The sequence below is a fragment of the Gymnoscopelus microlampas genome (assembly GCF_963454915.1).
Source record: "Gymnoscopelus microlampas genome assembly, chromosome: 13".
In the NCBI taxonomy this organism is placed as follows: Eukaryota; Metazoa; Chordata; class Actinopteri; order Myctophiformes; family Myctophidae; genus Gymnoscopelus; species Gymnoscopelus microlampas.
The window spans coordinates 22,219,398-22,235,268 of record NC_139950.1 but is presented as its reverse complement, the minus strand read 5'-3'; the positions used below and the strand labels follow the sequence as shown (position 1 = coordinate 22,235,268).

General features: G+C 45.4%; 1 protein-coding gene across 5 annotated transcripts in view; it reads right to left on the bottom strand.

The window, feature by feature from the left end:
• The window catches only part of thada (THADA armadillo repeat containing), a 111,101-nt gene that overhangs the window by 25,353 nt on the left and 69,877 nt on the right, over positions 1 to 15,871 (bottom strand). For all 5 annotated transcript variants that reach the window (XR_014602025.1, XM_084075351.1, XM_084075353.1 and 2 more), the window contains exons 30-32: positions 13,174 to 13,277; positions 9,253 to 9,335; positions 393 to 772 (exon numbers count right to left, since the gene is read on the bottom strand). Coding sequence is in view for 4 of the 5 variants with exons in the window: in XM_084075351.1 (XP_083931477.1) it covers positions 393 to 772; positions 9,253 to 9,335; positions 13,174 to 13,277 (567 nt within the window). In the remaining variant the exon portion in view is untranslated. The remainder of the gene's footprint in view (positions 1 to 392; positions 773 to 9,252; positions 9,336 to 13,173; positions 13,278 to 15,871) is intronic.

The window sequence follows — 15,871 nt, the reverse complement described above, 5'->3', positions numbered from 1 at the left end:
CTCATCATGCCATGAAAGGCCCGGAGCTTAGGCTCGCTTCAGAGCCTGTGGTTCAGCAAGACGAGGCCGGGTCTCTCTCGCACGCACACACACACACACACGGCACAACACAGGAGATTACGAGTGCACGCACACCAGCCCATAAACCTGACCAGACATATATATGGCTACTCAGACAAACGTACAACAAACAAATGCCCAACTCCCTGTGCTGTTCAGAGTGTATGAATGTGTGTGTGCTAACGCTGAAAAATCCTGAGTGTTAACCTTACTCTGAGTGTTTGACACTGTAAAAAAAAGGATGCTTATGTGGCAGCCTTTACACTCTCATAGTTAAAATAACACTCAGCATTTTGCAGCGATGGTGCGTGTTTGTGTTTGTGTGGTCTCACCGTGGCCAGACACTGGGGGTGTGTCTCGTGAAGAGCCATGCTGGTCAGGATAGGCAGGGTGGTCTCGCCGAGCCACCGAGATCTCCTCTCCTCCTCCTCCTCCTCTCCCAGCTTTCTCAGGACCGCCTCCAGTGCCAGCTCCCTGACCTCATAGTGCGGACAGCTCAACACACACCCCAGGAGCTGTGCACCTAGCTGTGGGCCCCCCCAAAGCTCCGGGCTCTCCACGCTGGCGTTGAGGGCCACTCGTGTCAGGCTGAGCAGGTACTGGGAGGTGCCGGGGCCCAGGGCGAGGGCGCAAGGGCCGCTATCGGGGGCGACCAGCTCAGAGGCCGTCAAGACGTCCAGGGTCTCCTTGCGGAGGTCACCGAGGTCTGAGTCTGGATAAGAAGAGAACAGAAAATGTTATCTTCCAGATTTGGAGGATGAAACCTTTGGCTTCACTGAGGCAGAAATCAAAACAAAGCACAATAAATATTGAATCAAACAGCACACGATGAACAGATAACATGTCTGTTCATGAAACCTTGTATCTCCGTATTTTAAGTTTTCTCGCAAAGTAATGCCCTACTTCGTCGTACAAGAGTGTCACGCAAAAGTTGCATAAATAGCCAATCTACAAGCTCATCTACAACGCATCACCATGTGTTATGAGCTTGTAGATGTGCTAGTTTTGCTGCTGAAAGTGTTTTAGTGTGTCTGGGTTTTATACAGTAAATATTGAATTGAACCAATGAAAAGTATTTATGACTAAATACATTGGATCTACATTGTAACTCAACTTCATTGGAACTTCAAATTCCTAAGAAGTTATATGGTTTTTGACATACAAGGTTTCTGCCCGACAGCAACAATTAGCTTTTTAGGAGACAGTCTTATCCAGGGTGATTCATAATAAGATAGGAGGTAGGAGGCTTAACTGAACCCCATGCACTTTCGGGGCATCAGATAGTATATGAGACGGATTTAACCCATTCAATCCGGTAACGCATCTGTGTCATTTTAGATTTGAGCAATAACCATTATTTTATACTTTGGCTATTCAAATATAGCGGATCTACAAAATCTTTGAATGTATATATATATTTTTTTGTAACTCAAATCTTTGCTTCTGGGGGTCCCTATTAGAAAATATTTTTAGATGGGGGGTCGGCGGTCAAATAGATATAATTTTGGTGGTCCTTGAAATGAAAAGGTTTGAGCACCACTGTTTTTTCACAGCAATGGTTTTTCAGAAAACTGTTAGGATTTAGAAGAGATTTGTAGAATCGGCCTCAGGTCTTAATGGGTTAAGTGGGGGAGACATGTACTGTAGCAGACAATTCAACACTGAATTACAATCCAACTCCTCTCTGAGAATGTAAACCATTCCTTTTTCTAACAAACACATGTAGACATCAGACCAGTCTCGAAGCCAGTGGCTTTCTATTTAGGCTTTTATTGGAAGGGCTGTGTAAACGTCTGTTTGGAAATGCCCGCCACTGTGCCAGCGTAGCCACCTGTGGATTCACACCCTCACTGAGCGATGGACACGCAAACAAGCACACACTCTTATGTGTGCACTCACATGCACACGCACAATGGTCCTCTGAAATCTAAGCATAATCCAGTGGTAGGGCAGTGAAGTTATTGGGTAACCTAATGCCATTGTAAAGCTGCGCTCCTCCCTACAGCACTGCTCCGAGACCCCACTGTGACAGCCAACTCAATTAGTTTAACATGCGCACACACACACGCACACATTTTCACACATGCTCGAGCATGCACGCTCACTTACCCCCTCTCTTGCACACTCAGAAGCTCACAAGTATTCTAGCATGCGCACGCACGCGCAGCGCTTATGAAACCTGGTGCAACTCAATCTGGCCCCTGAGTGCCACTCAATGAGGGCCCAACAAAAGAGCGGGAAATGCCGCATTCCTCCGGAGACGGGCCGTGTTACCGTGGAGATGGGCCAGGTTACTATGCAACCCGATCCTCAAAGGTTGTGCGGCGGACCACATGAACAGAGCCTAATGCTTATAATGGAGGGGAGGATGGTAATGACAATAATGATGGAGAGAGCAGAGAGGGAGGGATGAGGATGACTGAAGACAAATGGGAGACTGGTAGTATCTGTGCAGAGGTGGAGAGGACATAGCCAGGTGTGTGTGCCCCTATTTATTTGGCCAGTCACATTGAGTGAAAGCTTGTGAATGACACAAAATTAACTGATTTTTGGCTTACACACACACGCAAGCATGCACGCAAGCACGCACAGGGTGCCCAAGAGAATGAAGTCTGCACATAACACAACTTGGAGGGGAGCAAATCAAGGCAAACAAGGAGAGGCTCAAAACTTAACTCTGTCATGTCTTTCAACTGACTGCAAACACACTCATTATACACAGAGAGAGAGAGAGAGAGAGACGGAGACAGAGAAGAAAGAAATCACAGGAGAGCCAGGAAAGCCTCATTAGTGAAGAAACAGGGCTGTTTTTTATGACGCATTTATTAAAATTGCTGCGCCTGTGCAGTGGGAGGGAGAGAGAGAGTCACAGGAAATGAAAGGCGTTCCTCTGTAAGCCACACTAGGTTACAGTTGTCATTTGCCTGTGATTTTTGAGGTCACATCAGAGAGATCTGATGTTTAAACAAACTGGTGTTTTGGAGTATAAATACATTTTATATCATGCTTTATTATATTTCATACTCAATATTGTAATATCTAAAATTGTTTTCACTAGACCTGGGGGTCAGACAATATGAGTCCATGTGGCTTAGTGACTGGTTAATATAATATACAGTGAGAGTTCAGGTAGTTGGCAACCCTACAGTAGTTACACATAATGGTACACAGTTGAGTACATTAAATCAGAATTCACCAACACATATCGCTTGTATCCGGGTCCAGCTTAAAAAAGGCTTCCCTTGCTTCTTGTTTCACATCGTTCACACACACAAGTCTAGAACTGGACAGCATGCCTGACTTCACAGAAGTGTGAAGTGCTCTGGTTCACTGGATTACAGTGGGAGTGATATTTGACTTGTAGTTGTTCCAAACAGGTAACACAGCTGGACTGCTGAACTGGCCGGATGATAAAAACTGTACTGAAAATATATCAAAACCTTGTATCTCCATATTTAAACTTTTTATGTTTTCTCATAAATTAACTCCCTACTTTGTCGTACAACACTGTCACACAAAAGTAGCAAAAGTAGGCGATTAACAAGCTCACAACGTGTCGCGATGTGACGCAATGTGAGCTTGTAGATAATGGCTATTTTTGCAATTATTTTAAAAGCGAAATCTAAAGTGGTTATTTCTGTCTGTGGGTTTTATAAACTAGAGGTTCGGCCGCTATGTGGGCCTCACACCTACGTCGCACCGCCGATCCGACTGATATGCCCATATATGAAGATCTCTATATCGGTCATTGCTTGTTGCTTTTATGCAAGGCCCCAGAGCCACGGTACAACAGTGAAGCATCCTGGTGGTCAAATCTGGGATTGCAATACTTCTGCATTTAAAACGCCACTGCGCATGTTTCTACTGTTTGAAACCCTAGAGCGCCTGCTGCGTTCGGGGATCAAGACTTCCCCATTTGGGCACCCAAATATGGTGCCCATATGTGTAGAGGTAGTAGAGGTACTTCCGGGTTCTTCAAACACCAGTGAGCAACTTCCATTGAAATGAATAGCTGGGGGCGGGGCAGTCCACCCTCTAGATATATTATAACTCTATGCTTTTATGCCCTATGTCCACATATGGGCATGCCCCCTTTTATGGCCATATACGTCATATGTCTGTGGGGAACCATGATGTCATCAGTATATGCCCATATATGGGCATTCCCCCTTTAGTGCCCGTATATGGAGCGTATATATGCGCCTGATGCCATGACAACACATTTAGGTTAGACAAACACTCCAAATATGGGCATAGCTGCAATTGGAACTCCTTATATGGTTATGGCTGAGTCATGGTGACATGAGCATGATGACGTGGTCCGTCCGCCTGCCCGTCCTCCCTTAAGCCAATTTTGATATAGGATATTTAAACAATGAAAAGTATTAACAAGATCTGGAACACAGGTTTTTTTTTTCCATGTCCTGAAGTAAAAAAAGTTTTGGACATACAAGGTTTCCATCCGACATCAACCATATCCTAGGACTAACCTCAACCTGAGGTATATTTCTTCCGTGTTTAACATGTGGCCATGTGGGGGAGTTACGGTGTGTGTGTGTGTGTGTGTGTGTGTGTGTGTGTGTGTGTGTGTGTGTGTGTGAGAGAGAGAGAGAAGGTGAGCACTGTATGTGTGAGGGCCTTATTTGAAACACAGGCTAAATATTTAAACTAAATTAAACCACAACATTTGGTTTAAATAAACCAAAGACCTTCTTATGACTGGCTGCTGGAGGAAAAGGTGTGCATTGAACGTAGTGTGCGCGCGAGTGTGTGTTTATTTGTGTGTGTGTGTGTGTGTGTGTGTGTGTGTGTGTGTGTGTGTGTGTGTGTGTGTGTGTGTGTGTGTGTGTGTATTGGGCCTGTTGTATTTGGATGGATGGTAAACAACCTGACTGACGGCAGACAAATCTGACCCAAGGCCAGCCTACCCTGCCACCATTTCCTTCCTGTGGTCTTCAAAACTGTCAGAGAAAGAGTGAGAGGGGGGGTGTAGAGTACAGAAAGAGAGAGATAGGGAGAGAGTGAGAGAGAGAGAGAGAAGACAGGGAGAGAGGAGGGAGTCCCAGAGAAAGAGACACACAGAAACATTTCTGTGACAAAATATGAATTGTTAACACTATGGGTGTGTGTGGGTGTGTGGTTGCCATTAGGGGCTCAGTTATAAGCACTCTGTTGTGTAGTCTGCTACCTGCCCCAGCAGCTTGAAAAATCACATAAAAAGTGTGTGTGTGTGTGTGTGTGTGTGTGTGTGTGTGTGTGTGTGTGTGTGTGTGTGTGTGTGTGTGTGTGTGTGTGTGTGTGTGTGTGTGTGTGTGTGTGTGTGTGTGTGTGAAAGAGAGAGAGAGTTAGCGCTCTCATTCACCACTGGCATGGTCGGCAGGCGAGCCTCTAGTAAAGCCTCTGGGTTGTAACCCAGCTCACTAAAGTCTGCCAGTAAAAGCATGCTTTGCCTTGTCAGGCGAGAGAGACGTATGCAGGCCCACAGCTGGACTTTACATCAAGCTGCACCGTCATTACCCAAACTGTGAAAAACAAACCCCAGACACTACGTGTGTGTGTGTGTGTGTGTGTGTGTGTGTGTGTGTGTGTGTGTGTGTGTGTGTGTGTGTGTGTGTGTGTGTGTGTGTGTGTGTGTGTGTGTGTGTGTGTGTGTGTGTGTGTGTGTGTGTGTGTGCGCGCGCGTGCTTGTGTGTGTTAATGCACGCGTGTGTGGACGTGGACGCGTGTGTGTGGGTGTGTGTGTTGCAGATGTGAGCTTAAGTCGACCTCTTTCCCATGCTGACAGAGCTTCTCAATTTGTTGGGGTCCCTCCCTCTAATTAGCTTAAAGGCCCTCTTTGCGTGTGTGTGTGTGTGTGTGTGTGTGTGTGTGTGTGTGTGTGTGTGTGTGTGTGTGTGTGTGTGTGCGTGCGTGCTTACAGTCCCCCAGCGATATAAATAACAGCAGGATAGGAAATGAACTCTGTCCACAGGGCCATGGTGGCTGGCAGATACCAAAATACACAAGCCACTCTTACTAGGATATCGGCGTCCATACGTTTTTAGAACTGGAAAGCACCTCCAGTCCAGACCATAGCTGGTTACCTGGGTTAAGTGTCTGCTATAGATTACACAAAGTGGAGTAGATAGACAACGATGACTCACTACGCGAGTGTGTCCACTGGTAAGTGAGTCAGTCGAGATGACGACTAAAAATATTAGCAGCACTCTTCGCCCTGTTTCTGAAAGGGGCGTACAATTAGAGACTGACTTGTCTTTGATCGTCAACTACGAAAAAATAAATAAAAATGAACAGAGAAGAGAAACCTCCCATCCATATTGACAGATGTTTTAGATTGATCAAATACATATCCTTCAAATATTCTTTGTTGCACATAGGTATCGCTCGACATAAGCAACAAACTTTTAACGGAAGAAAACTGCAGACTGAAAATATTGATATTTATTTAAATTATGTAATTTTGTTCTCATCGACAAAAGTGATGACGCAGCACCGTCGTGTGGCAGGGTTCCAGGGGGTCTCCAGCAAAAGTAGTTAAATATAATATAGGTATAATATAAAAATAGGTATATCCCACTTTGAAAACCAATGCTCTATTTTACTGATCAATCAATTTATTGTGTTCCACCTTGGTTCAATAGAACTAACGTAGCATACTTTAAGTTCTTATTTATTGGTGGCATCACCTTTTTAATAGTAATGTTCAAATTCAAATCTTAAGTGTTTTGCCAATTATTTGGGGACCCACTTGCAATACCCTGGCGGCCCACCAGTGGGCCCCGGCCCACAGGTTGAGAACCAGTGCTCTAAAAACTATTCTCCCTCTCTCTCTCTGACAGTTAAATGTAAACGTTGCTTTAACTGGCATGGCTGGTGCACAGAGGGGAACGCTGGAGGAAGCCATGGAGAGGAGGAGGAGGAGGGGGGTTTATGAGGCCAGATGGATCAAACAGACCGCCTCGGAGAAACGCACACGTCCACATGTAGGCGCACACACACACACACATATGCACACACAAAGTCTTAGAGACTCTGACTTGAGAATCTCTAGAGGAACTGGCTAATAAATAAAAACCAAAGCTCTCATTTAGTGCACGATGCCTGTTAAAAAAGAAAAAATGGAACCAGAAATAAAAAAAGAGAAACGGGAATTGTTCACCTCCTCTTCACCCAATGCCTAACACTCTTTATACCCTGCTGCTTTCATATGGACTGTTTTTTTTCTTGTCAAGTTTTGGTTTGTCTGAGAGGGAGCTTAGTCTGCAGAAAACATATGAGGAAGGGAAGGAGAGAGAAAGGGAGAGAGAGGGAAACAGACAGCAGCGCAACAGATGACACAAACACCACATGGGGAATAGGGGATTAACGGAGTGATGGAGAGAGATGTACAGTACTGCACTATATAATACGAGGGAGGTGGGAGTTAGAGAGAGCCAAAGAGAGAGAGAGAGAGAGAGAGAGAGAGAGAGAGAGAGAGAGAGAGAGAGAGAGAGAGAGAGAGAGAGGGGGGTCGCAGTTTGGTGGGAGTGTTTGTTATGTAAGGGGCTGAGCACACCAAGCCAAGACGAGCCAGGTCCTGAATCTTCACAGTAAAATCGTCTGTGTTAATTTAACTCAGAGTAGAGCTGTATGTTGTTGAGCGGAGTCCCTCAGGGCTCTTTACTAGCGACTTTTCTCTCTACATTATATCTTCGCAAAAAATTGTCGATTAAGCGTTGCGACGCAATTTAAGCTTATAGATCTGCTATTTTCGTTTTCCCCAGAATACGGATGCTGGGGTTTAAGTGGTTGATCGAGAAAAAAAATTAAACTGACATTTAGAACCAACTTATTTATCCATGTCGGATAATTGAGAATCCGTTCTTTTATACCAAATTGTATTTACATTTCTTATATATCAATATAATGAATTGACATTTTTTTGTATGATTGACTGAATTGATTAGTCTGATTAACCACGTAAGCCGTGCGTTATACTTTGTTATACAATGGTGGTGTGTAAAACAGTTGTTGCAGATCTAATATTTTCACTATTTATTTTAATCATAATTCATTAAAGGTAATAGAGGCAAACGTTTGAAACCATTGTGATATTGATTTGAAGTAAATTATCGCCCAGCCCAAACTCAGGAGTGCAACTCTGAGAGGGTACACACATGTAACGACATGGACCCGTTTGTACACTCTCCGAGTTAAACTAACACTGAGGATTTTTAAAGCATACAGGCTTGTATGAGGAGGAACCCCAACCGTTTCCACTGTCAAACCCAGAGCATGTGCTGAGCACATGGTCAACCAAACACCAACAACTCCCCCCTCCACTCCCTCTCCCTTTCTCCCCCCCCTTCTGTTTTCCCTTGTCTTTCTTTCTCTCTTCCCTCTTCTTTCTTTCTTTTGCTCCTTCCCTCGCTCTCTTGTCTCTCTATATACATCTCTCCTCCTCAAACTGGGTCATAGGCACAATCACACCATCTGTCAGGGAGCGCGCTCGCCTAGGGTTTCACATTCTTCCACTGTGTGCGGAGACCCCCACCAGTCCAAGCACATGTGCACCCACACACGTACAGAGCTCTCACGCACGCACGCACGCACGCACGCACACTCACTCACACACACACACACAAACACACACGCTCATACATATACACACACAGTGGGGGGCTTCTCTGAACTGCCCACAGACATGTAGCCAACTTCTGTCAACAATCAGTCAGAAATGGAGAGCAGAGGGAGACAGCCTCTTCAACAAACGCTGGTGTGGTTTGCTCAGACCAATGCTACGATTCAAAGGGGGGGAAGGTTCTCCATAGCAGTTGGTAGGAGCGCGGTTTCTGGATGGCAAGAAGAGAAAACTCGCCGGCGAATGACTGTAGTCAGCTAGTCGACTGACTTTGGCCTTTCCCCTAGAGAACACTATACTGCTCGACGTTTGCTGATGACAGCAACCGTTTCCCACTGACAGTAAAAAATGTGATTCATATCCCAAACCGCTAAGACTTTTGATAAATAACCATGGGATCTACTGTACTTTGAAAGATTTGAAGAGTCAATATCCGCGTTGCCATAAATGAATTCCAAATAATCTAGTCAAAACTTTGCACGCGCTTCCATGTGGTCGTTTTCTTTTTAAGTCCTATGTTATATAAATAGTTTAGTATATTACATGACTGTATTTTCTCCAGCTGTACCCACCATTGAGAAGACCAGTCAGTGGTCCACACAGACAGACGAGGACATCCAGATAGGCCCCTCTCGTCACCACACAGCTGTTCTGTCTGAGAGGCAGAAAGATGGAATATATATAGGGAAGAAAGGGGCAGGAAATTAATAACTTATCATGTGTTATTTTTGTAACTATCTCTTCCATTTGGCAGTTAGTGTAGATCATTGCTGTCGAGGAGAAACCTTCTATGTCCAAAAACAGTTACTTTTCAGAAAAGAAAAAAAAATAACCTGTGTTCCCAAAGGTTATTATTAGTCACACGCTTTTAGTTAGTACTTTTCATTGGTTTAAACATCAAAAGTTTGAAAGCTAAAATGGAGATACAAGGTTTCTGCCCAAACCGCCCAAATCTGTCATATGGACGGTCTCCTATATCATTTAACAGAAGCTAACCGCCACGATAGGTTGAAATGATAACATTCCAGCCAGAACTGGTTTCTACTGTAGTCACCAGTTGTTCCTAGCCTTGGACAAGGTCACAGACAGAGATAAGATTTCCCTCAGAGGCAAAGGTTTATATCTCACACCTCAATCCAATGAAGTAGTAGGTCATTACATATTTCCTTCTCAATGGTTCCTTTGGTTGTTAGGCTCATCGGATTAGGTGCATTAGGCTCTGTGGTTGCTCAGATTGACGTCATTCCACCACACTGGTTAGTGTTGTCATGCAGTGCTAAACCGGTGATCGCGATGGCTTGTGAACCTTTCTAAACTGGTGAGAGCAGACATCGATGCTTTCGTTGGACAACAACACTAAAAGCGGGATGCCTTCATTATCTTAATGTAGTTGATGCTAATCTGATACTATTTACAGTATATATATTTCATATTGTCGCCGTCGGGCAGAAACCTTGAATCTCCATATTTTTCGGGGAAATTAATGCCCTACTTCGTCATGCTAGTGTCACAAAAGTAGCAAAAATAGCTGATCTACGAGCTCACAATGTAACAAGAGCTTGTGACTAAATAATAACTATATTGATCAATTGGAACACATTTTCTTTTTTCCATTTCCTGAAAACTAACGGTTCTGGACATACGAGGTCTACATCCAACAGCAACAATATACAGGTTGTTTGTAACTGGCATTTCTGCTACACCCAACATCAATTGGGAGGAGACATGAAAGATAGGAAAGAGTTAAAGAGAAGGGGAGATAAGAGGGGTGGGGGCATCTGACACAGGCCATAAGAGGAATATGAACCCAGGAGGTTACAATTACAGTAGCTTTGTGCCCATGTGGTACAACAAGCACAAAGTGGTTGAACCAGCAGGCAACCCAGGGATCTCATCACGTTAAGCATCTAATGTTACGTGACTGCATTTACAGCCACTCAAACCTAGCCTGAAAAGGTCTAGGTTTGAGATATTAAAAATGTATCTGCATCAGCACGAATAGTGCTTTAAAAGGATCTTTATGGCATTTCCTTATTGAAAGAACAACAGGTTGGGTGGGGGAATGGATTCCATCCCATAATGCTGTGAATACGGTTGAGCAAAAAGGGCAAATGTGGTAATGCTGATTTCCTTGCCCTATGTTCCCATTTCATTACACTGCTCAGGAGTACATAGTGACGTTTATGTAGAAATCTGTTTTTGTAGAATTCCATTTATCAGATACTTGTGCCTATAAATTTATATATTTTAATTATACATACGTTATGCTATCCCAGTCAGTCTTAGCACAGAAGGCCGGTGCCAGCCTTTAAGCCTTCTATTTGATGTTTGGATATTTTGTCTTATTTGTAATAATCTTACTACTGTTCTGCATCTGTGTTTCTGCACACTGCAGTGCAGCTGACACCTGGATTTTACCTCAGGGTCAATAAAGGTCTACCTAATCTAATTCAGATTATGTATCATTTTGAATATGTACAATTCTGATCATTTGGAAGTCTGAATATCCATAATTCTATTTATGTATAATTGTTTATACCGGTATATAGAGAAATCTGATTATGTAGACTTCTGACTATGTCAACCACAACATGAACAAAAGTTGCATTGAAATAAGTGGAGGAACCATCTTGTGTAGAAGTCATATTAATGACATCAGCAGAAACCATATTGATACTGATGAATGGGGCAACTCCAGAATTAGTGTGTGTGTGTTTGTGTGTATGAGAGTGTACAGTACATGAATACATATTTGTAGGGTAACTCAGTGAACAAATGTGTTATCGGGCCACTCATGCAACTCAACACACTATTGCAAATGTAATTAATTGCCTTCACACAGACAAAGACTTTCTACATCCAATTGAAAGCGTGAATTCTGGACAGGAACGCACATAGGGTCAGAAAAACAGCAACGGTCTATCTTTCTAGAAACAAATATTGAACTTTTCTTTTAGCAACATTACAGCGGACTCTGTGTTTGTGTGCGTACGATGACATGACCGTGTGACATCGTTACGTGCGAGTGTGTGTGTAAACATACATACACGCTGTCGTGTGTGTGCGCGCCCGCCTTTACGTCTGCGCCATTAGACAGGCAACCTGTGTGGGCACGGGAGGCGCGCGTATGTATATGTGTATGTTCACACAAGCGTGTCACTGCGTCGCTACGAAAGGCCAGAAGCGTGTGCGTTGAGAGAACAAGGGAGGTAGTGTGTGAGGTTGACGTCACATTTTCATCACTCAGATATTAATAACACACACACACACTCACATAATCATGCATGTTTGCATGTACACTCACACACACACACACACACACACACACACACTAGTGCACATGTGCATTTATACACATTCTCACACACGCGCTGATGAAGCATGGGAAGAGGCCTGAGGGAGAGAGCGTGCAGTTTAAGTGAGAACAGATTTGCTCAGGGATGAGTCCTCTCGACCTGGCTCACTAGTGTTTATGTGCACGAGTGTGCACATGTGAGGCAACACTATAAAACGCTATAAAACGAGGCCCCGAAAAGTTTAAGTCATCAGATCCCTGTCCAAACATCACACTGGAGAGGGGTTCTGATAGGTTGGTATAGGCCCCGCATACCACCGCAGGCCAAAGTCAACTCACAGTCAGCTATGTGAGCGTAGGCAGCCATCTTTACTTACGCGCTGACTCACTCCCAGAGCCGGGAAAAGTCCACAATGACAAAACCCACTGACTGAGTCACAGCAGAAGAACAATGCATTCCATCTGTTTTTTTTTTGGAAAGCGGCTGCATCCAAATTACTGGTGTTTTGGAGAGAAGTGTTCTCCTTCCCCCCTCAGACAAAGATCCCCTGACCTGCGCTGTCCTCGGATCTGTGCGACAGGCTGAGCGGCACGGCGGGATCAAACGGACAGACGCTGTGCTCGCTCCAGTGAACAAGAATTCACCCCGTCATTTTAATAACGGCTCATCGGTGTAGCCAAGCGGAGCTAGCTAGGCGGGGAGGGTGGGTGGGGGGTGGGTGAGGGCTTGGGGTGGCGTGCAAACCTCCACGGCCCCTGTGTTATCTGCCGTGTGCCTGGACAAGGGAAGCGCGGAACCTGCGGCTGACCTCCGCCCAGCGGGGAGGGGGCCATTGGAGTAATCTCTGCCCCATCTCGGGGCCTTGGTGCACGGGGGAGGGGGGGGTTGCAGGAGGTGGGGGGGGGGGCGGGCGGTGGTGGTGGGTGGGGGGTCCGGGGGTGTAACAGCGGGCGGTCTCTTTGAAATGGAAGCCTGTACGGGGCCGCCGAGCGGACGTGGACAGGGAGGGGACGGACGGAGAGACAAGGGGCTATTCTTCTGGTGAGCGAGTTGGAAGAGAAGGAGGGATTCTTATCTGTGTTTCTGTGCAAGGTCAGTGTCTTAGAGAGTGTGCGCGTGTGTGTACAGTATGTGTGTGTGTGTGTGTGTGTGTGTGTGTGTGCGTGTGCGTGTGTGTGTAAGCATGTCTAGAATTACTTAGAGGCAAGCCACATGCGCTGGCGGAGGGCCTCGCTGATGCCACTTCCTGCTGGCAGGGGTCTGTGAGAGTCTGTCTGGTAGGAACGCAGCAGGAACAACACCTGTACACACACACACACACACACACACACACACACACACACACACACACACACAGTGTTAGAATATTACTATTAAAGTGCAAATATACATTGGATAATATGATTAAACCTCAATAATATAACTGTTTTCTTTTGGTTTATTTGGTTATAGTTTCACTGAGTAAGATGCAAAACCTTAGCTGCCCCCTGCCCTGTGTCCCTTCTGCTGAAAACATGCACTATGTGCAAACCCAAATCTTAACACAAGTGATGATACAAATGTGCTGAAGTAAAACATACACAAAACTCGTTTTGAAATCCCACAAATCCACCTATGCACATTATGCCTTTGTTTGGGCTAGACGCATCACTGGGACAAAATGTCACTGAGCTGCTCTGTAGCAGGTGGACTGAGTGTGTTCAGAGGCCAGGACACAGGCTGGCTGGCTGGCTGGGGTGTGTATTCTGGGCCTGGGTAAGTATACTCTTTAAGCCGGGACCACGGCCACAGGCCAGGAGGAAGCCATTCATTACACCGTACAGGGAAGGCAACGTGGGGAAAAACCAGCCCGACCACGTAGCACCAACCCTGGCCACCGAGTCCTGGCCTACCCCCTTCTCTTTTCTCCTGCAGCCTCCACGCCCAGGCAACACCCACTAGGCTCACACAAACAGCATCCACACCCCTATGTCCCGCTTTCTCGCTCACTGCTTCCCTTCTCTCTCTCTCTCTCCATCCCTACCCCCCACCTCCTCCCATCTCCCTTGCAGTGCCGGGCTGGGAAGTCCCAGCCTGGGCAGGCTCAGCCGGCTCAATCCAGTCCGGCAGGGAGAGGACCAGAATATTTATAGAAAAACGCTGCCTCCCTGTTGCCTCCTACTTCCAAAGACAGAGAGTACGGAGCTACACCCCATGTGGGAGGAGATGGCCAGGATGGGACTGCACTCAAATGAATGGGAGAAGATGAGATCCCCAGCACAGAGACAGGGCTCCCAACTATGCATTTTCACCAATCACTCTTTATGGCTTTTCCATGACGGTGCCATGAGATTCAGTAGTTTCCATGACCGTATCCCAACCAGCCTGTGCAGATGTCACAATTCTTCATGAATTCTTCATTCTTTGAATCTGCCTTGTGTTAACCTGGATGAATCTGGCCAACTGTGGCTAGGGATGTTGTTGGGATATTCTTCCTTAACAGGTAATCAGATAATGCAGCCATGCATTGACAAGCAACTCATTGATTTAAAAACTAACAAACAAAAAGTAAGATGCACATTATGAGGAAAATGCATATAGATTTACAAAAACTTTCAGAGCATTTTTAATTCAGAGCATTCTGAGAATGTCTTTAAAAAAAGCACAGGTACAGAATAAGTGTTTATTTTTGGGGCGTCCGGCCATAGCCAAGTGGGTAGATAGGCCGTTCGGAATTCGAAGGTCGCTGGTTCACCCAGTGTGTCCCTGAGCAAGACATGTATCCCCTAACAGACAGACCCCTCTCCAAAATGCCCATGATGACCATCTGAGTAGCCATCAGCTAGGTAAAGCTCCCCTGCAGGATCAACAAAGGTCTACCTTATGTAGTGCCACATGGCCATTTCAGGTTAAAGCCCTTCTTCTTCAGCATGACATTTACAGCCCTATAAATTGAGTTTTATCATCTGTGCATCAATAAATAAGAAATACTTGTGTGAGCTGTCTAACGTTTTTCATTATAAGCCTATTCAGTGGTGGACAAAGTATATACTCAAGTATTCATAATACAAATTACGGGGTTAATTCAAAATATATTTTTCTAAGTTTGGGTCCCAGAGTCACTTCCTAGAAATGTAGAGGAGTCAAAAGTACAATAATTTGATTTGGAATGTAGCAGAGTGAAAGTCATGAGCTTGCAAAAAAAACTAAAACAAATACTAAAAAAACGTACTTAAATGTACTTAGTTACTGTCGTGTCCACCACTGAGCCTATTCCATAATGTTACACTTCTTTAAAACATATTTGTTTGAGCTTTTTCTGCCTTTAATTGATAGTTGTACAGTGTAGATAGACAGGAAACAGGGAGAGAGAGATGGGGAGAGTCATGCAGTAAAGATCGTCGGGAACGGGACTCGAACCTGAGATGCACTGTCAGGCTACTTTGGAGCACAGGTGCCCGGCCCGCTAGGCCAGCGGACCGGGCCCATAACACTTAACCGTCCAGCACTGTGACTATAACATAGGGCAGCTTTGAAGGCGTCCGGCCATCAGCTCTGTGGGGGGAACACGCTTGGCGAGGCAGTGCTAAATACAAAACAAATCAAAAGCTATTTGTACATCTCGTCGTCCGCTGAGGCGTTTAACTGCCTGTGTTGTGTGCGCGCCGTAACGAGTGTCGCTCCCTTTTGGGGCCTGGTAAAAATAGTGGTGGTGGATATGAGGGCCCTGCAGACTCTGTTATCAGGCTGCCCTGCCGTTCCTCCCACTGCCGCAACCACACACTGACCACACGTTGCAGCGCGCGCACACACACACACTCACACACACACGTACAGTACACGCTTGTGCACGTATACACATCCGTGTAAAGTGCAAGCATGCCACACACACATGAAGCAAAGGCAAATGTAGACG